At 46.0% G+C, this 24,974-nt stretch overlaps 1 protein-coding gene across 1 annotated transcript in view; it reads right to left on the bottom strand.

The window, feature by feature from the left end:
• The window catches only part of LOC103256191 (rap guanine nucleotide exchange factor 1-like), a gene marked incomplete at its 5' end in the record, with an annotated part of 66,289 nt that extends 41,592 nt beyond the window's left edge, over positions 1-24,697 (bottom strand). Inside the window, 4 exons of the mRNA XM_021710452.1 lie at positions 11,824-11,980; positions 16,815-16,993; positions 23,953-24,066; positions 24,558-24,697. Of these exons, the coding sequence (XP_021566127.1) occupies positions 11,824-11,980; positions 16,815-16,993; positions 23,953-24,066; positions 24,558-24,697 (590 nt within the window). The remainder of the gene's footprint in view (positions 1-11,823; positions 11,981-16,814; positions 16,994-23,952; positions 24,067-24,557) is intronic.
• Positions 24,698-24,974: the final 277 nt, after the last annotated feature.

Here is a 24,974-nt window from a genome sequence, read left to right as displayed (position 1 = left end):
CCAGTCTGGGCGACAGAGTGAGACTCCAACTCAAAAAAAAAAAAGGATTTTGTTCAAGAAGAATGCCATGAATGTGTGCAAAAATGAAGCCACAAAGAATGGTCTTCACAACATTATATACAATATTATATGTTATGAATGTAGTAAATATTGAATAGTTCAATGTTCTATGATTATATATTAGACAGTAGGTGATGATTACATAAGTCATAGCAGGACCAGACAACAGACCCTTATATTGCTATTAAACACAAAGCCACAACATGAATATTCCAAGCTATAGCACGGAAAGATGCCACAATATGAGGGTGAAACACCCCCCAAAACACGGAATTATGTTTTGGAGGGTGAGCCCCTTATAGTACAGGTTTCCCCCATTAGGTGAGTGTTCAAGAATCCAGCAGCATCCACAGACCAGCATCCACGGAGAAGCTGTATTTGGCCTCAGTGAATTTTTTTTTCTTTGAGTTGGAGACTCACTCTGTCGCTTAGACTGGAGTGCAGTGGCACGCTTCCGGCCACTGCAGCCTTGACCTGTTGGGCTCCTGCGATCCTTCTGTCTCAGCCTTCCAAGTAGCCGGAACTACAGGCGCACGCTACCACGCCCGGCTAGTTTTTTATTTACTGTAGAGACGAGGTCTTGCCAAGTTGCCTGGGTGGGTCTCGAACCCGCGGGCTCAGGCAATCCACTCGCCTTGGCCTCCCAAAGTGCTAGGATACAGGCTGAGTCACCGAGCCCGGCCAGTGAAATTTTTTTTTTGGAGAGTCTTTCAATGTTATTTGCCCATTTCATGATGGGAGATGTATGAGCACTTCACTGAGTGTTCAGCAGTTTTGGACCCAAAACAGCATAACCTCTGTGTTCTACCTCCTTATTCACCTGATTTCGTTTCACGTAACTTTTTTTTTGTTTCCCTGAGGAAAAAACTCCTCAAAGGGAAACATTTTGCCAATGTGGACGAGGTGAAACCAAAAAAAGCAGAAGCACTAAAAGGCATTCAAACTGACGAGTTCAAAAACGGTTTTGAGCAGTGGAGAAAGCGTCTCGATAGAAGTACTGCATCAAATGGAGAGAACTTTGAGGGTGACTGAAGTTTAAATATGTAAGAATAAATACAGCTTTTTCTAAATAAGTTCTAGGTTTTTTTCAGTGCCCTTGTATTATATTAAGTGGAAAAATAGGTCTAGGTAGTATATTGTACATTTTGGCAATAAAACCAGGTCGAGAATATATGTAATAGGCTAGGTGCAGTGGCTCATGCCTATAATCCCACATTTGGGAGGCTTAGTTAGGAGGATCACTTGAGGCCAGGAGCTTGAGACCAGCCTGGGCAACATAGTGAGTCCTTGTCTCTACAAAATATCACACCACACACACACACACACACACATACACACACACACACACACACACACACACACACACACACACACACACACACTAGCTGGGTGTGGTAGTATATGTCTGTATCCCAGCTACTCGGGAGGCTGAGAAGGGAGGACTGCCTGAGTCCAGGAGGTTGAGGCTATGGTGAGACAGGATAGTGCCACTGAATTCCAGCTTGGGCGACAGAGTGAGACCCAAAACAAAACAAAACCTTCTAAATTGGGGTAATAGGCAAGTACTAAGGTTTTCCTTTCTTCTGCGAAGACTTGGTTCTGAGAAATCTCACTTCTCCATGTTTGTCCAGGAGTAGGCAACAGGATGGGGTGATGACGAATCTGTGTGTATGGATATATCTTTAGTTGTGGGGAGCTTTGTTTAATTATTCAAAAGTAATACATGTTCATTTTAGAAAATAAAAGAGGGGAAAAAAAAAACAAGAAGCAAAGGAGATAAGGGGTCTGTCATACTTTTTTCATTCATATATTCTTTCTTGAGTCAGGGTCAAAAGCAGGGTGGAATGGAGGAAGAAAGACTACATGATCAGGGGAGTTGGCAGTTAGAATGCAGGTAGCCCCCCCGGACCCCACCACCTAGAGTTAGCAGGGAGAGGCAGCTTGTCCTGAAAGCACATCACAGGCCCCACAGAGGAGCATCCCAGCTTCAGAGGGAATCAAGGAGCACCAGCCCACAGTGATGTGAATGCCCCACATTCAGGCTCATTCTTCCTTACGAGCAGGCCCCAGGAACAGAGAGGCCTGCATGGTTGCATCTGCCGACACAGAAAAACATTCCACTGATTCTTCATGATTCATGAGCATTATAATTAGATCACCATCTTTCTGGAGAGGCAGCTGCGAACTCAACTCAGGAATGATGGCAAAAGACTCCTGGAATGACAGGCACACGTGTGCAAGCCTGCACCCGAATTCCAAGACGACGTCATGATCACACCAACTCTACCTTCCACCAGTTTACTGGCCTAGGCTTGAAGAGAGGATGTCAAGGGGGTGGGCAGTTTTTTTTATTCACCATCAACCTTCCTACCTAAACAGAAGGGCTGCAGTCTCAAGTAGCCTAAACTGTCAAAGACGGAGTGGAACCCTTAAAATGTGCACATACGTGGCTACCGCGCTAACACCCTCATCTTACTGAAAGCTAACTGCTTGTCACTTGGCGTGAGCCCAACACCCCCTACTAAAGAGAGAATTTCTGAGAGGAAAGTCTGGCTTTTTAATCGTCTTGAGGCACAAGTTAGGAAAGACTGAAAAAGACCACTCCAGACTATGTATCTAAAGCCAGCAACTATAAACTAGTGGCTCACTGAAAGTCAGTTTTCAAAAGACAAAAAAAAGTATTTGAGAAAGTATCTTTTTTTTGCCTAAATAGAGATATTTGGAAAACTGTCTTTCCAAATGCATAATACCTCATTCCATCATAGAGATGGGAGGGCTTAAATGACCTTCAACTAGTCAAAATATAGCTCTGGGTTGGGGATGGTAGCTCATGCCTGTAACTCCAGCACTTTGGGAAGCTAGGGTGACAGGACTGCTTAAGACCAGGCGCTTGAGACCAGACTGGGCAACATAGTGAGAGTTCATCTCTACCAAAAAATCATTTAGCTGGGCGTGGTGGTATTTGCCTGTACTCCAGCTACTTGGGAGGCTGAGGTGGGAGAATCACCTGAGCCCAGGAAGTCAAGGCTATGGTGAGCTGTGATGGTGCCACTGCACTTCAGCCTGGGTGACAGAGTGAGACCCAGCCCCTCCCCCACAAAAAAATACAGTTCTGGTGCTCAAGTAAGAGAGAAAGTTGAAGTTCCAGCTTCTCCCTGGTACGGAGACAAAACCACTGTCTGGCAGAGGACACACACACCGTACCAGGAAAGTGCTCTCCACCAGGTGTCCACTGGCAACATCAGCCTCATAGGACTGTCACGCTGGCCCTGCCACAAAGGTCCCCAAGGATCAGCATCACAACTAAAGTTCTCCAGGTTCACATGGGCTAATATCATTTCCCTGAAAAGCACACCAGCCTAGGACTTGTGGCCCTCCATTCCTGCTCACGTCTCATCTGTCTACCCTCTGTCACTTGCTGGCCCTCTGGACCTCCTGGGTGCAGGTACGAGCCCAGGGAGACATGTGCCTATGGAGCATGACACAACCCCTCTATCAGCTCTGACAATTTCTTCAGAACCCTTGAAGGAGTCTAAGTACACGGAATTAAGGCCAGTGGGGAGTTTCCTGTAACTGAAGCTGCAGAAGGAAATCACAGGGACGTCCAGCCCTAGTGGGACTTTTTTAGGGCAACAAAGAGAGGCCTTCCCTGTCCATCTCTGAAGCGCTAATACGAGGCAGCAACAGGACTAAGGCAGTGTCTTCCTACCTTCTTTCTCACACACAATCAAGACGTGGCAGATCCCAAGCACGTGCAGGCCAGGAGCAGATGGGTGGTGACAAGCTCTTGAAGTCGGCTCACTCCTGCCATGGGACACTGGCCACACAGCCTCAAAACTGGGAGCTGCAGATGACCTATCTCAAAGTCCACCCTGCAAGTGGGATACCTGGGATGGTGACCAAGAAGCAGAGCCAGCGGTAGGGAGCGTGGGCCCAATTTTAAGAACTGGGCATGTAACCAAAATAATAATATAGTTAGGGCAACAAGAAAAGTGTGCAGGAATCACCCAAAAAATGAGGCCTTAAAGCAGCTTTCAGATAACTGAAAGGCTTTCTCCTTACCTATGAACTCAGCAGAGCAGTCAGAACCAGAAAACACACACGTGTCCAATCAAACAAAATGTAACCGTAACACTGGGCTTGGACTAGGTGCAGCTCCATATCTCAGAGCCCTTGAGGATTACAAAAAGTAAACGTTTGGTGCAGTGCTTCATGGCAGCAGGTGCATTGGAAAATATCCTTATTGCACAGCTCAGAAAACAGGTTGGAGAGGGGTTATTAGCAAAAAGAGAGGTATCTCACTTTAAAAAACAAAACACCCCCAAATCTTGAATATGTAAAACTGAAATATAAGTGTGATGATTTTTTTTTTCTTTTCTTTTTTTTTTTGAGTTTGAGTCTCACTCTGTCGCCCAGACTGGAGTACAGTGGCCGCTCCCGGCCATCATAGCCTTGACCTGCCGGGCTCCAGCGATCCTTCCATCTCAGTCTTCCAAGTAGCCGGAGTTACAGGCATGCGCTACCACGCCCAGCTGATTTTTTTTTTTTATTTATTTATTGTAGAGATGAGGTGTCGCCGCCCAGGCGGGTCTTGAACCTGCGGGCTCAGGCAATCCACTCACCTCAGCCTCCCAAAGGCGCGGGATTACAGGCTGAGCCACCGAGCCCAGCTGTGTGATGATTTTTTTACTTATCCAAGTATACCTCAGCCAGGCTCAGTGGCTCACGCCTGCAGTCCCAGCACTTTGGGAGGCTGAGATGTGAGGATTGTTGAGCCCCGGAGTTTGAGACCAGCCTGGGCAATGTGGTAAGACCTTGTCTCTATAAAAAAATCAAAAAATTTTTAAAAATAAAAATAGAAAAAAATAAATAAAATTAGTGAGGTGTGGTGGCGAACACTTGTAGTCCTAGCTCACTTGCAGTGAGCTGTGATTGTGCCGCTGCAGTCCAGCCTGAGCAACAGAGGGAGACCCCCAACTCAAACAAACACACACACACATACACTCCCCAAGTACTCCATACAATTGTTTCAGGAAAAATTTCTGCTACACATAAATTTCTTTTCCCTCTTCTCTTACCCCTCTTCTCTTACCCCTCTTCTCTCTCCTTCTCCTTCCTTCTAAGGCAGCAGAATACTTACAAACCACTGGCATATGGTAAATACTCAAATATGTGTTGAATAAAATGAACTTAAGTATGCAGCCACACAAAGAAGAATTTCAAGTGACCATAAGATGATTGCACAACCCTAATAGGATAATCTGAAGGGCAAAGCTTTTAAAAATCTTTAATCATTTCTGAATCATCACATTGATGGAGGGAGTTGGTCGTGTTCTTTATTCTGAGCCCATTGTGTTTACACTATGGAGAAAAAGCAAATGAAACACTATGCTAATATTGTTGAAAACTGGGATTCTCAGTGTGGGAGGAATAAGATTAAGATATAAGTTTGATGAAGTTAAGTAAAAACCCATGGTCCTGGTTGTGCACTGAAAGTATCAGTATAAATGCATAATGCGTTTTGACTTAAAGAAATAGGCCAGGTGCAGTACAGTGGCTCGTGTCTATAATCCCAGCACTTTGGCAGACAGAGGCAGGAAGATTGTTTGAGTCCAGGAGTTGGAGGCCAGCCTGGGCAACACGGTGAGACCTCGTCTCTACAAAGAATTAAAAAAACTATCCATGCACAGTGGCGCGTGCCTGTAGTCCCAGCTACCCGGGAGGCTGGGGTGGAAGGGCCGCCTGAGTCCAGAAGGTCGAGGCTGCAATGAGTTGTAATTGTGCCACTGCACTCCAGCATGGGTGACAGAGTGAGACCCAGACTCAAAAACCAAGAAGAATATGCAGCAGAGACTATATGTAGCCTGAGATGCCTATGTAGCCTTTGGAGAAAAAGTTTGCCTTGTTCAAAAGCCAAGTGCTATGGTATTTATGGATGGAAGGCTCCAGCGTCTGGGATTTGCTCCAGGGCAGCAGGCGAACCAAGACTGGCCTCATGGACCACGTGAACGCTACGTGGTGAGGCTTCGTTCCTCTTTCAGCCTCATGATTCTCTTTCTATTCATTACTCTCTTTTGCCAATGTTAGAAATTTTTGGTAATACAAACTTTAAAATAGGCTGAAAAGGAATAAAGGAGATGGCTTATTTGAAATGTCAGCCTGGTAGAGACAGCTAGTTGCTACACAATATCTGTTCTTGCTTATTAATAGATTTTGAGCAGGGTGTGTGACTAAGCTCTGGCCAATAAAATGTAAGTGGAGGTTTGGTGGGGCCCTCTAAGAAGCCTCTGTAAAGGGAGACAACACAACTTTCTACTCTCCCATCTTCCATACTTGATGAAATGTAGTCATGATGGTTGGAGAGTCAACAGTCATTCTGAACCATGAAGTAGAACCCAAGTGCTATTGATAGCAGAAAAGCAAGACAGGAGAAGAACACATCCCTCACCATTCGGTGAAAATGTCATACTAACCGTTGACTGTCTAGACTTCTCGCACATGACAAAGAAAAAAGTTCTATCTTTTTTTAGGTCCAGAAAGTGAGAAAGCAGGATTTATTGAAAAAGAAGGGGAACTGAAGGGGTTGCCCCAAAAGCTCTATCTTTCAAAAGCCACCAGTATTTTGGGTTTTCTTGTGGTCAAAACCTAATCCTTCCTGATATAGTTAGGAAGACTCCCATTCAGAATACTCATGTCATGATGAGTTGGGTCTGGTATACTCTTTTTGGGTGATGATGGTTAAATGACAGAACTGTAGATATTCCACAAAGTTGTCCCCCACAGTTCAGTGTAAGGAGGCCTGCTTTGTTGACAAATGCTTTGGTGAGGCTGGAGACTGGGGAAAGAGTCTCTGGGTCACGCTGGGGTACTCCTTGGGTCCCGAGTGCTCAGTCCTCCAGCGTCCAAGTGCTGGGCTGGGTGTAGCTCTTAAAGGAAAAAGCGAGGTCTTTCAGCTCCTCAGAGTCATAGCTGGCATAGGCTCTGGTCAAAAAGCAGCCCTGGAGCCGGGCTTGGTGGCTCAGCCTGTAATCCCAGCGCTTTGGGAGGCTGAGGTGAGTGGATTGCCTGAGCCTGTGGGTTCGAGACCTGCCCAGGCAACTTGGCGAGACTTCATCTCTACAATAAATCAAAAATCAGCTGGGCGTGGTAGCACGCGTCTGTAGTTCCATCTACTTGGAAGGCTGAGGTGGAAGGATCGTTGGAGCCCAGCAGGTCGAGGCTGCGGTGGCCGGGAGCAGCCACTGCACTCCAGTCTGGGTGATAGAGTGAGACTCCAACTCAAAAAAACACACAAAAAAAACACAAAAAAAGAAAAGCAACCCTGGGGCCAGACCAGACAATTTTGACCTGAGAGTCGTAAGATTACCTGGAAAGGACCCAAAATCACTGTCAAGAACTGGTCAATGCAATTACCACTTCTATTGCTAACCGTACTCACCACTTACTGGGCACCTAGCGCTTAGCAATTCTTTTACATATATTATCTTACTTAATCTTTGCTTAAATCTTCAGGGCAAGTATTTTAAAATCTACCTGAAACTCAGAGAAGTAACTTGTCCAAGATTACACAGCTAACAAATGGCATTTACGTGGGGGTTTAAATGATAAATGCTACTACCCATTCAGGGACAAAAACAAAGTAATCCTGTTTTAAGACACTTTTTCAATCCTTTCTATAAAAAAAAAAAGATTTCCATGAACCACTGAAAGGTGGTGAGTCAGTTTAAAGGAATGTGGCAACCCTTCCCCTCCAAGGGTGGTGATGACATCCTCCTGAATGTATTCATTTCTGCATAGTCCCTGTCCCTCCCAGCTGAGCAAGGCTCTCACACCTCCAGAACATGAGCTTATAAGGTGTCCCAGGCCCGATGGGGACGGCAAGAGGGGCTGGAAGCCAGTTGGCTTGGAGGCAGGAGCAGAAGATCCTTCCCTCCTCGTGGGAGGCAGTTGAGGGCGATGTGGTCTAGGGGGCCAGCAGGCCTGAGTGGGAACACGACCTTGGCACTGACCGCTGGCCTATCTGAGCCTGTTTCCACATCTGCAAATGGGGTGACCATGCCTACCTTTGAGGGTTGTCGTGAGCATCAGGTGTAGGCAATTCGTACAAAGCACCCAGTAAATGGTAGCTATTGTTACTGCTGGATATTAACAGCAGAAGTCCACATCACAGTGACTCGGTTGCCCTCACTGCCTTTACTGACTCTAGCACAAAAAGCTCCCAGTCCAGGCTAATTCCTGCTCATCCTTCATGCACAGGCCTGTCTCTTCCTTGGGGAGGTGTCTCTGATGACCCTGAAAGAGGAGTCATTGGCACTCTTGGCCACCCTGAGCAACCTCACCAAGAACACCTTTGATGTCATCTCCAAGACCTATAGCTGTCTGACCCTGGACTTCCAGGGAGAGACTTTATTCACCAAGTCTTCCTACCAGGAATTCACCGACCATCTCGCCAAGACCCACACCAAAGTCTCTGAGCAGAGGCCCCAAACTGGAGCTGTGGCCAAAAAGTGGAGGTTTTTATGCAAGAAAAATAAAGTGAAGTAAGCCTGTTAAAAAAAAAAAAAGACTGAGTTGGGCACAAGGTCCTGTAATCCCCAGCACTTTGGGAGGCAGAGGCGAGAGGATTGCTTGAGCCCAGGGGTTCAGATCAGTCTGGGTGATTTGGAGAGACCTCGTTTCTACAGAAAATTTTTTTAAAAATTAGCTGGGCGTGGTGGCACATGCCTGTGGTTCCAGCTACTTGGAAGGATGGCCTGAGCCCAGCAGGTTGAAGCTGTGGTAGCTATAATCATGCCACTCTACTCCAGTCTAAGGGACAGAGTAAGACTCTGACTCAAAAACAAACAAATAAATTGGTTTAAATAAATAAACAAATAAATGAATAAATAAATAAAACTGAACTTATAGAGGCCGTATTCTGTCACCCAGGCTATAATACAGCCATGAGATCATGGCTCACCACAGCTTCAACCTCCTGGGCTCAGACGATTCTCCTGCCTCAGTCTTTTAAACAGCTGGACTATAGGCATGTACCATCACACCCTGCTAATTTTTTGATTTTTTTGTAGAGACAAGGTCTCACTATGTTGCCTAGACTAGTCTCGAATTCCTTGACTCAGGTGTTCCTCCCGCCTTAGCCTCCCAAACTGCTGGGATTACAGGTATGAGCCACCACCCCTGGTCTGTTCTGGTTAAAATATTTTTAAAACAATTGTAGAAAAGTTATTTGATCTCAGTCATTGACAAGTTCATAATCTATAGGTTACTTTCTTTCTCTCTCTCTTTATTCCAGTCACTTTGAAAAAAATCAAAGGAATTTTTCTTTCAGACATGTCTTTCAACCAATAAAGCAGTGCTTTAATGATTCCATAAAGGAATCTACCTGTCAGAAGGCTTCATGCATGGAAACTCAAGCACTTCTGTCTGGCTGTTCTAATTTGTTTTAAACATCTCATCAGAATCTATTTGATAGAAGGGAACCTTAACAATGTCACCTGAAAAATGATGTTCAACGATAGCATTTCCAGAAGTCTGGACAGGAACAGCGAGGATGGTGAGCTAGAACGACAGGCGTCTGCTGATGAAGCATGGCCCAGGCCATGTCTCATCCTGCCCTGCTAATTTCACAGAGCAGCCATGAGGCCCAAACAGGATAATGTATGTGACTGTACTCCAAATTCTGGAAAGCGACATCAAGCACGATCTGCAGTTTGCTGGAATTCCACCCACAGGTCTCATTACAACAGCACCTGGGGCTACACCCTTAAGTCTCGTTGGCAGAAAGAGATAATGTGGGACCTAGGAACTTCCTGGAATGAAGAGAACATGGGAGCTATCGGAGGAAAATACTGATGTCATCTAGTCGAGCCTCCTCTAAATGAACTCTGTGTCCCCAGCAGACCCACCATTCCCTTAAATGTGCTAGAGGCAGAGCTGCCCAGACTTTCCACTGCACACACAATTCATTCTGGAGCAATCTGTAAGGCTCAGCAATGCTTTATTAGCTTCTCTCTGTAATCTACGTCCTTTGAGGGCCCTTATTCTTCTCTCCAGAGCTTCTGGAGAATGTGAAGCCAAGAAGGCAGCTTTCAGAAGTTCATTAGCCTGGTTGGGGGCAGGGGGATTTTTGACCTGAGGTAAATAGCTCAGCTGTAATTTTAGATTGATGGGTCTAGAAAGGGAGGGGAACACAGTTGTTTTTTTTTTTTAAACTAAGAGACCGATTTACAAAGCTGGCGTCTAGCACTATGTAATTAATAATAAACACCAAGCCGGGCTCGGTGGCTCAGCCTGTAATCCCGCGCTTTTGGGAGGCTGAGGTGAGTGGATTGCCTGAGCCCACGGGTTCGAGACCCGCCTGGGCAGCGAGACCTCATCTCTACAATAAATCAAAAAATCAGCCGGGCGTGGTAGCACGTGCCTGTAATTCCGGCTACTTAGAAGGCTGAGGCGGAAGGATCGCTGGAGCCCAGCAGGCGAGGCTGCGGTGGCCGGAAGCAGCCACTGCACTCCAGTCTGGGCAACAGAGTGAGACTCCGACTCAAAAAAAAAATAAATAAATAAATAAATAAATAATAATAATAAACACAAGCTAAGACTTGAATTCTTAGTATGCACCAGTCATTGTTCTAAGAGCATCATATGTATTGGCTAATTTAACCCTTCCTAGAACCTGGTGGTGCATGATGCTATTATTATACCTAGTTTATAAATGAGCTACCTAGAGTACAAAGCAATTGAGTAAGTTGTTCAAGTTCATAGACATAAGTGAATCTCTCCAGGAGCCAAGGTGAGCCCCCTTTCTAACACGTTATATGGTCTTACCTAATAGCAGGGTCTCCGCTTTTCCACTGCCCACAGCCCTAGTCCTGACCCAAAGGCCCTACTTCTCACCCACTAAGGCTTATTTTCTTAATTAGGGTTTATCCCAGTGATCCAGTACCAGATCCTCTATCTTCTTTGCTTCCCACCTTAACTAAGATTCATAATTTTCTATCAAGCTGTTTCTGACTTCCCTGGATAGAAATATACAGACAACACTGTGGCTATCAAGTAAATATAGACAATTCAATTTCTTACTCAGCTCAACCCTGTTTTTCTATCAAGAATCCCAGAAGTTCTGACAAGCTGCAAGTTTTGCTATAAGCCAATGCAAAACCAGTCTTCACTGTATCCTACTTTGCTGGCAAGCATGCACAGCCAGCACTGTGGTATACACTCTCAAATATTTTTTTTGAGTTGGGGTCTCAGTCTGTTGCCCAGGCTGGAATGCAGTGGCACAATCATGGCTACTGCAGCCCCCACCTCCTGGGCTCAAGCAATCCCTCTGCCTCAGCCTCCCAAGTACCTGGGACAACAGCTGCACATCACCACACCCAGCTGAATTTTATGTAGAGATAGGGTCTTGCTATGTTGCCTAGACTGGTCTTGAACTCCTAGGCTCAAGTAATCCTCTTGGCTTGGCCTCTCAAAGTGCTGGTATTGTGAGTCATCGTGCCTGGCCAGACTGAAGATTTAATACAATGCCCAGTAAGGGCTCACTGCTGGGCAGCTTTTCCAACTATCAGGACAAGTACTCCAAAGGCTTGCAGGAGCCATTTGTACCAGTCCTGAGAGAATTAAGGAGTTATCAGATAGAGCACGCTAACACCGGAGATACTGAAGACACCCACGGCTTCAGGTGAGAAACAAGCTCTCCTGGGATGATACCAGTAGGCAGGCTGCTTTATGCCCTGCCTGGACCGCCCAGAACCCCACCGGTACCTTCACTCCGTCCAGCACCGCCTTGATGACCCCCTTCACAGTTGTCACCATCTCCTTGTCTTCTGAGTTGACACCTTCCAGCATCACTTGGTCAGACCAACGAATGAGGTTGGCGAGACTTTGGTACACGCGGCTATAGCAGGAGGAGAGGGCTGAGCTACAAAAGAACATTACAAAGAAAACCTAAGGCATGACCATCACGTTAAGACACCCGCTCAGCACACACCAGTTTTTCAGTGACTAGGGTGTGTTTCCAAATCTCTCTTTTTGTAAAATCCGCACCTATTTTTCTTTAAAATTTTTTTTCTTTTAAATGTCTCTCTATGTTGCCCAGGCTGGTCTCGAACTCCTGGCCTCAAATGATCCTCTCACCTCGGTTTCCTAAAGTGCTGATTACAGGCATGAGCCACTGTGCCCAGTCTACATCCCTTTTTAGTAAACCTTTTCTCTCCTGAATCGTTTTCTTTACATTTAACAAAGATTTTGTGGAGATCCATATTCCAATCTGTGCTCTAAAAAGATTTTTTCATTTCTCAAATGCAACATATAAAAACTCCATCATGATAGTTAACATATGCTCCAAATTCTGCATCCCCCTACCAGATTCTGATACCATCCATCTCTCCAGGGATGACCCTCTTCTCCCTTCTGAGTTGCAAACAACTGGATGAGGGAAAAGCATCGCATACTTCTTGTTATTAACTAGACTAAAATTCATCTTAGATGTATCACAAGGAGATGGCAGGCTTGTGGAATTTTAACAGTCATGTTCCTTTAAAGGAACAACCATACACTCAAGACAGATCTGCAGTTTGCTGAAATTCCTTCTAACACGGGCTCAGTTTTGTCATCCTTTGCACTGTAACAATGGCTGAGATGTCCAAGGAAAACCCTGATGAAGACTCTAGAGAATAACAGATCAGAGACGAGGTGACTTATGATGGGGGGGAGGCATATAGGGATGGTGATGTGGGTTTGTGTGAATGCACGTGTGTGTGTGTGTGTGTGTGTGTGTGTGTGTGTGTGTGTGTGTGTGTGTGTGTGTGTGTGTGTATCAGCCACCAGTTACACTGTGATGTCAACATATACACACAGAAGCCCTGGGCACCTTGTGAGTGCCTCAATGGTTGTTGAGTGGCAACCAAAAAATATATTTTACATCTTCCACATATTATTAAATAACTAAAGATGTTTTTCTTAGGAATTTTGGAATTATTTTTCAATTCCAAACATTCAAACAGAAGGGGAGCAAAAATTAAAATATAGAAAAATTTCATGGTACCCCTTCCTTCTAAAAAACAAAAATAAGGCAGACACTTAGAAGCCAAAGTATCATTTTGAGGAAAATGAATAATATTGTAAGACATCGTTAAAAACAAAATCATTTAAAACAAGAATCTGAACCAAGCAGCACTCTAATGAGAAGCTCTTCAGAATAAGGTAAGGAGGAAAAGCTTTTCCATGAGAAAAAAGCTTCCATTTAGCCAGGCATTCCACCCTGAGCATGTTCCAACAGGAGCCGAGAAGAGTCAGCAGGAATGACAGCAAACTTCTCAAGTCCCATTAGGAACAAAAAACTTCACAAAAGGAGCCCTGAGAAAGCCAGGACTGAACCATTTCAGGAGATAATAGGAGTGAAAAGTATTTGTTGTTTGAATTCTTCTCTTCAAAAAAAGGACTGAGAGGGAAAACAAAAGCTTGGCAGTCTCTCCTGGGGCTGGATCACAGCTGACCTCATCCCGCAGGGAGAATGTGCTTCTGGGAGCTGGATCTGGTGCGGCTTCTTTCAACAGATGTGGCTGTAGAGCGGGCACCACCAAGGCAAGGCACCGCTGAACTCCTGGCAACAGTGAGATGAAAGAGTGGGGGAGGCCCTTTCCTTCAATATTTATTTCTACCTGGGTTGGAAGCTAACATTTCCCTGAAGGCACCTGAACCTGACAATTACGTCCTCTCCCATTATCAGCTTAGAAGCAGAATATTCCAAGACAAAAGGAGAGTTCTGTATTGTGAAGATATCGCACTGCGGTCTAGCCGCTGGCTTCTTTCTGCAGGTGAGACCAAGCACGACTCTTGCCTCACGTGGCCTCTGGGCGCCCCTGCACAGAAGGTTCCTTCACTCACGGCTGGCGCTGAAAAGCCCACTGCTCGTTCAAGGGCTGAGTTCAACACTGTCCTAGGAAAGGCCTGCCTGTGAGGCCCTACCCCACAGGAGCAGGAAAAGCCTGCCAGTTCACAAACTGCACTTAGGGAGCAAAGAGACCATGCAAAGAATCTAAAAGGAACGCTTCAAGAAGTCTTTTCATTCACTGTGGGAAATCAAGAAAAATGTCACCACTAGTTATGGAAGAATTTCAGAAGGAAAATCCCTTCAGTGGGATTAGCCAAAGGACCATCAGGAAAAAAAACGAAACAAACTGTATTTAATTGTTTCTTATGGCTACACCCAGGCATTTCCCTTTCTACTCATTAGGAAATGTTTATACAAGGGGGACCCAAAAACCCCCGGAATTATTTGTTAGAGGGCAGGCCCCTTGTAGCACAGGGTTCCGTCGCCAGGTTAGTGTTCAGGGAACCCACTGGCATCAGTGTGGCAGCTAGCATTGTTGTGAGACGCAGCAGTCAGCCACAGTGAATTTCTCTTTGGCAGTTCTTTCCACGTGTTTGCCCACTTCATGATGAGTGATTTACACAGAAAACTTGGCTATAACACAGAGTGTTTGTTCAACAGCTTTTGACCTAAAGCGGTATAGCCCGCATGCCCCATCCTCCCTGTTCACTCAGTCTCGCCCTGAGCAGCTTTTTTTTGGTTTCTACAGATGAGAAAATCCTTAGAGGGAAACATTTTGCCCATGAGGAGGAGGCGAAACAAAAAATGGCAGAAGCACTAAAAAGCATCAAAACTGATGAGTTCAAAACTCTTCTGTGCAATGGAAAAAGCATCTCGATAGGTGTACTGCATCAAATGGAGAGTACTTTGAAGGTGACTGAAGTTTAAACATATAAGCACACAATTTTTTATAAATAAATTCCGGGTTTTTTGGGTCCCCCTTTGTAGACATTTGATAATTTTTGTCAACTATAAGAACCATCCCCCATGACAAACAATATCCCAACAACCAGTATCATGTGACTTGATCAAGTCTTATCAGTCTTATCTAGTGTTTGCAGGTAATCACCCAAGCAGAGTTCTGGCTAACACTCTAGGAAGCAACAATCTTAGCAGCAACCCAATTAGCACTATTTGCTAAGGATTTAGCTAAGGTAACTCTATCCTGGACTCTCCCAAAAAGGAAGGGTAATAGAAGAGACCAGTCCCCTTTTTCCACTGTCACCCCTCCTTGATGCCCTAGAGCAGTGACACACCCTCTGCACATGACTGAGAGGATTTTATAAAAGGCCATCTACACATCTGACCATAGTGTAATGTCAGGTGATTCCCTCTCAGAGAACCAGCCCTGGGCCCTTCACAAGCTGGCACTGGACTGACTATGGAGACACCCAGGGGAGACATGGGCAGGGCCGAGCCACATCAACGTTCCATCCTCCCTCACCAGCCAGTGCCAGTGAGCTTCTTCTAGCCAGGAGAATACAACTTCCAGGGCTCGGCTAATCCATGGTAGAAGCCCCAAGGCAGAGAGTTTCTTGGAAATAAAGACACTATTTGCTTTATCTCCCAGAAGAAAATGATGAACTTCATTGCCAAGTTCTGAAAGCAGTTCATAAGAGCTTAGCTTCACAGGGTTACATGAACACTAAGCCATCTCAAGGAATCAAAACAAAGATGCATTTATTCTGAAGGTACCAGGGTAGGAAAACAGAACATGTGCCAGTCTCTTAAGAAAAAGCTCCTGCCAGGTTTTCATTTCAGATTATATGTAGTATTGTTTCTCTTTCTGTACTTAACAATAAATATGGAGCAAGCTGCTTGCTAACCTGTAAGAGAAAAGGCATTCTAGCCATAAAAGCATTACCCAACAAAAGCTTCTTGGGGCAAAGGTCGATCTTTAGCCCTGGAGTGAGAGTGCTTGTCATTTTATGTTGCCTTGGCATCCATTTGAAAATACGTTTCACTTTCTCATGCCAGAAGGAGGGCTCAAGAACCCTTGACACGGTTGCTAACATTTCACCCGAAGGTTCCAGCCGGGGGCCAGGAGCATCTCTCCCCACTAGCAGTCTGGGCGCCTCACCCACTCACCGCTTCCTTTCAATGGACCAACCAGACATTAGCCCAAGAACTTAAAGCAACTATCCCTCAGTTCCTAGTGCCTGCTTGCTTTAAAGATATCAATTTAAGCTTCCTGCAGGAAACCTGTTTGGATAACATCCTGGACCCAACAGAGGCAATGGTCCCTGGAGTCCCTTCTCTCTATTGCAGCCTGTGCTTCCTGACTTCCCTGTGGCCTCCAGCCTGCCGTGTACCCCGCATCCCTGGCCTGCAATCCAGTCCGAGTGAGGCTGCCCTGAAGAGGCTCCTGCGACTCACGAAGGTGGACCCCCTGCTGGTGCTCTTCTGTCTGGACTTCTGGTGGCTACTGGAAGATACCCCCCACCCCGCCCCATGAATGCAGGGTCCGTGTTTGGGAGGTGTCCTGGCTGGCTCTAATGGGTTCTTCCCTGCCTCTTTTGGCCTAACCTTCTAAGCAGCCGAGAACTACACAGGCTAGATATGGATAGGATTAAATGAGCATGTTAGGTGACTGAGGACACTAGGAGAAATATATCCAAGTTGATGTGATTACTGTTGGTGAGCGAGCTAATGCCAAGAAATGGCTACAAACTTACACTGTGACCACATCCCTAAGGACAGCAGAGGTCTGCCTCTCCTGAGACTTCAGGAGAGACCCCAACCCTGGAATGACATCAAGGGATAGTGGGGGGGGTCCTTTTCTTGACTTTCCTAGAAACTCCGTGTTTCGAGCACCCCCAAACCAAGATGGCTCTAAGCTCTCCATTGCTCTGACACAGCCAAGGACTCCAGAGCAACTCACCTGTGCTGAATTCGAGGATCGCTCTGCACTAGGGGCAAGATGGCCTCCAGCACCTTGCTGGCTGACCCTGGAAGCATCTCCAGTACCTTCTTATCAATGGCCATTTTGTCCACAATGGTCTTAAAGTAGCGCAAGGCACTGACAACTTCCTTCTCTTTTTCTTCCAGCCAGCTCAGGTTCTGAAAGGAAAAGTTAAGCATAAGGAGGGAGGAGAGAGATTAAAGGGAGTTATTTTGAAAAAATAAAATACAACTTTCTTTAAACGGGCTTGAGATTGATGCAAGTAGAACAGGTTCTTGCTATAGAAACCAAACCAGATTATTCTGCTAAGGACCGTGATCGGGAGACAGAGGCTAGGCCTGAAGGAGGAAGAAGGGGGCCTGGACCAAGAAAGGTCTTCTGGAAATTCCTGAATTCCCTTCCTGAACCCTGGGGTCTTGAGGTCACTTCCCCTCCTCTCTGTCCTAATTAAACACATGTGATAGCACCACTAACTTCGTTAAGTACAGGGAGGACTAATTTGCTGATGACTTGGAGAAGCCCCAGTCAAGTCCCATGGGGCATATATATATCCTGTGAGTCAAGTCAAGAGGCCCCAGGCCTATCTCTCACAGATCTGAGGGACTGTGTGAGGCTGGCCAGGGACATGGGGGCTCAAAACCCATTCCTTTGGGACTCTTCACTGGATCCCCATGTTGTTTACCCCAGTGAAGCCCCCTCCCACTGAAATGATATGCTGCTCCCGAAGGGCCTGAGAACTCCAGGTAGGAAGGGTGGGATGCTCTGGGGTGAGAAGGTGGAGAAGCCGGTTCAGATGGCAATGTCACCCATAACTGAATCACCACTCGTGCAATGGCTGCTGACAGAATTCAGAGGCCCCTGCTCTTGAGAGCCCACCCAAGAGGGAGGGAAAACTCAGAGCCCAATACTTGCCAGTACTCACACCCCTCCTCACCCCTTTTCTTGTTGACTGTGGTCCAGAGCCAGTAGGTATACACACCCCTCGGTTCCTTTCTCCAACCTCCCCTCTACTGGCCCTGATGGCCATGACACAGGTCCCAGCTGGCTGGCAGGGGAAGGGCAATCAAACGTAATCTACAGAAATAGAGTCTCTCTGAACCTGTTCTGGTTTGGAAGGCTGCCCTTAAAAAAAAAGAGTAATCTAGAGAATGCATGAATTAAAAAATGGTCCATCTACTCAAGTAGAATTGATTTCACGCCCAGTGCAAATCAGGAAGGGTGTGTATAGATAGAGTGTCACCTGTGGGCTCTCTGAGGTCCACAGAATGTAAATACAAGCCATCAAGGACAAGAAGATAATTCCTAGAAAAAGGTGATTTAAACAATAATCTATAAATATACAAACAAATGATAGAAATAAAATAAAAAGTGATTATGATCCTGAATACCAGCTCTTTTCTTCTAAAATGATGTGAAATGTCACTTTAAATAAAAAACATTCAATAGCGGAGGCTTTTATTCCATAGAATTATAAAAAACAAATACATATAAATGGATGAGACCAAGCAGTAAACAGTTGCTTCAGTCAGCCACGTTCCAAAGGCCCATGTCATTTCCTGCAGTGGGCACTTCCCAAAGGGCATCCACAGACCACGAGGGCACTTCTCCAAGAGGAGACAGCCCTCCTCAGCCCTGTCATGGGATCCCCTCACTCTGGCTCTCCTGCTCCCTCTGCACTCCCTGGCATCCTTGTTAATTATGGCAGGTGCTGTTCCTGAATCACATGGGCAAGAGCCCTCTCTCCACCATCACCTCCCCGAGGCCAGGAGGAACCTGGGCAGCAGGGGTCATGGAGCCTGCAGACATCGGGTGTACCTCAAGCCATGGTGAGCCTGGCAAGAGGAAGACTGTGACAGTTAAATGGCCGTCTTAGCATGCCAGGATGTGCTAGAAGCCCCGGCAATAGTGAAACTCGGTGGGGGAACAGAAAACATTTTAAGAAAATGTGTCACCAGGTTTGCTAAAGAGAAAGAGGCTGACCTCTGCAGGGGAGGCATTCAAAAAGGGAGAGGCACATCAGAGCAAAAAGAGAATTGTATAGTCAGAGAGGCCAAATCGCCACTGAAGAGCCAGGCTGCCCTGAATTCCTATTAAAGGGGCAACAACTTAGCAGAGTCAGTGTGTCCATTAACTCTCAGATTCCACTCCCAGGATCGACAGGTTCTGAGGGGGGTGTACTCCTCCAGCCCTGCAGCTGTTAAACTGTGGCTTCTTGCAAGTCAGTGAGAGCTGACAGTGACACGCCCATACTCAGCACTAGTGGGGCTGGGGTTGGACACCTTGGCTCTGCTGAAGTTGCCGCATAACCTGAGAGGCAGACAGGTTCAACCCTCCTGCTGTGGGGGATGAGATGCCACCGCTGGTCTATACTGAGCCTGGAAACTAAAGTGAGGCTATCCATGCCTGGGGACAGCCTAGACACAAGGCCAACTGCTGGGCTTTGGGCTTGAATGATCAGAGGGACTGAATGAGAATGCACATGGAAACAGTCCATACAACTCAACAGATACTACGTATCTGCTAATAATAAAGCAAAGGAAGAGGACAAAGTATGTAAAAATATGAAAGGGAAAACAGAGGCAAGATCATAGCTATCACTCATTGGAGACTTCGGGTTTGCCCACTGTGCTACATATTTTATATGCATCGTTTTATTTCAGGGTTACAACCACCCCTGATGTAGACACCATTATTCCACAGGTGGGGAAACTGAGGCTTGATGGGGCGTGGGGGAGGATAAGTAATTTGCCCAAGGTCATACAGCTGTAATGACAGAACTGGAATTTGAACTTGGTTCCCAGAGCCTGGGAAGATGGAGAGGAGAAAAAAAGATTGATCAGAAAAGTATTAGGAGGCTGGCTACAGTGGCTCACACCTGTAATCCCAGCACTTTGGGAGTCTGAGGTGGGAGAATTGCCTGAGCCCAGGAGCTTGAGACCAGACTGGGCAACATAGCAAGACCTCGTCGCTACAAAAAATAAAAAAACTTAGCGAGCATGGAGGCACAGGCCTGTAGTCCCAGCTACTCAGGAGGCGGAGGCAGGAGAATCACCTGAGCTCAGGAGGTCGAGGCTGCGGTGAGCTGTGATCGTGCCACTGCCCTTCAGCCTGGGTGACAAAGGGAGACCCCGATGCAAACAAATAAAATAAATAAATGAGTAAAATAAAGCCCCGATGGCAGAGATGGACAGAAAACTTCCACAGCCTCTTTGCCCTGTGGGGCTGTGCTCATTCATGGCACTGAGGCTGCTGCTTCACTGCCATAGGATGCTACGTAGGGCAAGAGAAGGAGTGATGAAACACTGGCCCTTGCTTTTGGATACTTCTCTCCCCACAGCAGAGCAGCACACTAGGGATACTCGCAAACTCACCCTGTCATTCCCTGTCCTACCTGCATCCCTGGCGCCTCTCCCCACGGTAACTCATTCCTGATATTTCAGAACAGTGACCCACACAAATCTGGGTTCACCCGGGAGGGGTGGCAGTGAGTAAATGACAACAACCAGTACACTGCAAATCCCCTACATACGAACCTTCAAGTTGCAAGTTCACATGTCTGGTGTACACTGTCATGTGTGTACATCCACTATATGTGGTTGTGCTTTTGTGTATTTTACTGTACAGCACTGTATAGAGTACAGTAGTACAGTATATTTCAAGCTCAGGATGTTTGGAAGCCAGTGTCAAAGCAGTGGTGATGTAGCTGTACAGCCAAATGTGTTAGTTGGGCACCTGGTCTAACTTCACTGGACTTGTGAACATGTTGGACTTATAAATGCACTCCCAGAATGGCACTGGTTCACATACAGGGGACTTACTATAATACAAAACTGGAATGGTGGAATTTTGTTAAGACGATGTAACATTATTCCCATCCACTGGACCAGCACGGTGAGGCCCAGCAAGAGGATGTGTCTAACACAGAGACCAGTCACAATGACGCTCCACATTGCAGCCACTGCCAGGCTCTGGCAGCATCTCCTGCTTATATTTCGTCACTAGCTCTGGAGAGCCACAAGGGAAAAGCTTTCAGGAGTCCTCAACAGTCCCAATCCAACCTCTGCAAGCCCCTAGGCCATTTCAGTGCTAACTGTAATTATACTAGGACTGTCATCTCTGGACTCTCAGGATGTGGCTAATTTCTCTGCTATTCCAACCCTCCACAGCTCACGGCTAGGCTTGTTAAAAAGTTGCAGAAAAGTTAAATTTCTCACAGCATACTTTGAATTTTTAAATTCACTAAGAAGATGAAGGAGACTACTAATATGAATCAGTCTGGGAAGACAATAGAACATAACGAGAAAAACAGATCTTGGTTAAGAAAATCTGGATCAGTAGCCAACAGTGCCTGCACATGGAGAATAATAAAAGCTTTCCCACACAGTTATGGTGAGGATCAAATAAGACAGCATGTGTGAAACTACCCAGGGCAGGGCCCAGGTAAAGAGAAGCCCTTGCTAAGTGGTAACGAACCGGAATCTGAACTTTTTCTCCCTGTGCTTCAATTTCCCATGTATTTGAACAGGAAAAGCCAAGCGTGCAGTGAGAGTGCATGCAGACACTCCCTAAGTAGCAAGAGAGCTAATGAATGACAGACAATGGCAGCAAGGTCTCTCGGACATGATCGCTGAAGTCCACACACCTGGCAGATTCTCAACACTCCCGCTCTGTCTTAGGGCCTCCACTAAGCAACGAGTTCTTATTTCCTTTGTCCCATGCAGATGACGGGGGGCAGAGTATCATCATCCAAACCTTCTTCAAGGGCAGTGACCACAAAGGGGAGGCCATTCCTCCTTGGGTGAAGACCACACCTACATCTCCAAGCTGCAGAACGGGCTTCTAAGCCTCAGCACTACTGGACATTCTGGGGCAGACGATTCCTCGTTTTGGAAAAGCTGTCCTGTGTATGGTAGGATGTTTCTCAGCATCCCTAGCCCCACCCACTAGATGCCAGTAGCATCTGTTTTGTCCTCCTATGGCGACACCCAAAACTGTCTCCAGACATTGTCAAATGTCTCCTGGGATTTGCAAGCACCCTACTAAGAGAGGGGTTCTTCAGCATTTAGTTTTCCTGCATGATCTCTCTTAGAACAATGAATAAAGAGAGGGAAATCCAAGAGCTGAGTGGCTAAACAAAATAGTTTCATATCTGAGCTCACCGGCAGAACAAAGCTGTTAGTAAATCATTTGACTCCAAACTGCCTGGACTGGTGTTAGATGACAACTTTAACTCTCCTTGGAGTTTAATATTCTTTTTTTTTTTGAGTCAGAGTCTCACTCTGTTACCCAGGCTGGAGTGCAGTGGCACGCTCATGGCCACCGCAGCCTCCACTCAGGCAATCCTTCCACCTCAGCCTTCCAAGGAGCTAGAACCACAGGTGAGTGTCACCATGTTCAGTTAATTTTTTATTTTTTATCGTAGAGGTGAGGTCTCACTGTGTTGCTCAGGCTGATCTCAAATCCCTGGACTCAGGCAATCCTCTCACCTCTGCCTCCCAAAATGCTGGGATTACAGGCATGAGCCATCGTGCCTGGTTGGAGTTAAATATCCAGTTCGACTCCAAGAGGTTACTAAACAGATTGCAATAAATAAAAATTGTGGCACAGACCAAATCTACTTTATTACTCTTCTTTAATCTGGAATTTAGAACAATCTGGCAAACACTGGCTGGCTCCCTCCTGTTCTTCGGCCTCCTTTTGTTAACAGATGGAACAGGAAAAACTATTTTTCAACAAAAGACTTTTGGATTTCTAAAATCTTTGCTTTCTCTACTTTAAACTAGAATTTTCTTTTCTTTTTTTGAGGTAGGGTCTTACTCTGTTGCCCAGGCTGCAGTGCAGGGGTGTGATGCTAGCTTACCACAACCTCAACTTCTTGGGCTCAGGCAATCCTCCTACCTCAGCCTCCTGTGTAGCAGGAACTATAGGCATGCACCACCACGCCTGACTGATTTTTGCATTTTTTTGTAGAGACAAGGTATTGCTATGTTGCTCATTGTGTAGAGACAGGTCTTGAACTCCTAAGCTCAAGCAATCCTCTTGTCTTGGCCTTCCAAAGTGCTGGAATTACAGGTGTGAGTCACTGCACCCAACTCACTTTTAACCAGAATTTTAAGATATTCTGCTGGTCAACATAAAAACACAAAATAGATGAACTGCAAAATTCAAGAATTCCATGTTTAAGTAACAGGGTAGTATTTTCTAGCTGCACAAATTTGATGGCTGTGACAGTAGTTCCCGCTACATATAAATTATTCCTTGCATAATAACTAAAGAATTAAGAGTCTATTTGCCTATAAGGCCTGTTTTTATTTTTACATTGCTAAGTTTAGTTTTATTTTTATGTACAGTAATGAGCCAGGATCAATATTACGATTTGTGAGATATTAAAAAATAAAATCTGCCTTTCCCAAAGAGGAAATGAGAAGTCTTGAGAATTCAGACTCTGAAGTCAGACGGCCTGCATTCAGATCCTCATTTCACCACCTTTTGGCTGTGTGACTCTGGTTAAATGCTTAATATGTCTACAGATTCAGTTTCCTTTTTTGCAAAATGAGTTTTCACATGTCAGGGCTGTTATGAAGGAAAGTGAGAGAACGCGTGTACGGCACTTTGTGTGGGACCCAGAAAAGGCTCCATGAACGTCAGTGATCCAGAAGGCGCCCCTGGCTCGAAGGGCGCTTGGTTATGTGATCATCTCACTGTGTTCTGCGGGCCTGGCAAGAGTCTGAGAGAATACTCTAAGGCTGTGGAAGCCTTTCTCCTCTAAAACTATTCAGATCATCTTAGCAATTCAAGGAAAGAACAGCTAGTCTTGAGAGACAGACTCACCACATCCCCCTGAAACCCACTGGACCCAAGCAGCACACCCAAACCAACCCCAGGAAGAATCCCAAGCTTTTGCCTCGGTGCACTGAGCTCTCTCCAAAGACGATGGGAACTTGGATAAACTCACTTTTATCCAAGAGTGGACTTTTTCTTGAGCAATATAGCCCACAGCCACCACCCAGTTGAATACAATGATATTGCAATAGGCTTTTTCCATCCCCAAAACCATGGACCAGGATTCTGCAGTAGAAGGCAAGGCAAACCCAATTGTTCTTAACGTCACACTGACCTTCTGCCTCTGAGACCTGGAAGCCACAGCACTGGTGGACATAAATTCTACTGCCTGCTGCTCCAGATCCAAGGGGATAGGGTAGCCCTCTGGCAGAAATCTGTCTGTTGCCTCCTGGAAGAGAGGAAACCTGGATTCCTACAGAGCTTGAAATGGCCGTCTGAGGCTGGAGGGAGGGGTGATGGAAATCAGGAGCTGTTTGGACATATCAAGGACATCTCTGGCTGGGCTTCGGGGTCTGGATGTCACAAACATCCCTGTGCCTGAGTGCGCACCAGGGCGAGGTGGGAACTCTGGGGCAGGGAGGCCACATCCTGGGCTGTGAACATGAGTATTGAGCTGCTTTAAATGCCCAGAGGAAGACGTGGCTGGAAGAGAACTGCTCTAGCCAACTGAGCTTGACTCTCATGAACATGGCCAACACTCACCACCCTAATGGTTCTTATTTCACAAGGACCCCAAGGCCCCGCCTGGAATCAAAGGAGGCTACGGACTAGGTGTGATGTGTTGAAGGTGGAATCCCCAAGAAGGGAACCCACAGACAGTACACACTGGTACTGCAGGAAGCAGGCACAGCCAGAAGAGTCTGGACAGGGTCGGCTTACTTTGTTCACAGGCTTCTCTGGAACCTTCATGGACACCTCAGCTGGCTTTCCCTTCTTGGATGGCGTTCTCTTGATTTTGGGTGAGTGGAATTTGTCCATGAGCTTCATGGTGAAGGAAGACAGATGAGAACGCTGAGAATCTGAAACAAAGAGGGAACCAACAGTTAAAGGGAGGAGTTTTGGTCCCTTGACCTGCTGTGGACATGCACAATGTCCCCAAACCAATCTTTTTTTTTCCTTGGCTGTCTAGAGTTTCAAAGGAAAGTTAATACAGGTTGATTTAAAAAAAAAAAACACAAAACTCTGCTTAAAATAAATAAAAATAAACGTTAAAAAGAAAACCTCTGCTTACATGTTTCGATTCTTACAATTTCACCTAGGTTACGCTGTTCAGAATTGTGGAAATCACAGGATAAG

Source organism: Carlito syrichta, unplaced genomic scaffold, assembly GCF_000164805.1.
Source record: "Carlito syrichta isolate Samal-C Ts95f unplaced genomic scaffold, Tarsius_syrichta-2.0.1 Scaffold289028, whole genome shotgun sequence".
Classification (NCBI taxonomy): Eukaryota; Metazoa; Chordata; class Mammalia; order Primates; family Tarsiidae; genus Carlito; species Carlito syrichta.
Note: the sequence above shows the minus strand (reverse complement) of the source record. Positions and strands in the feature narration are given on the sequence as shown.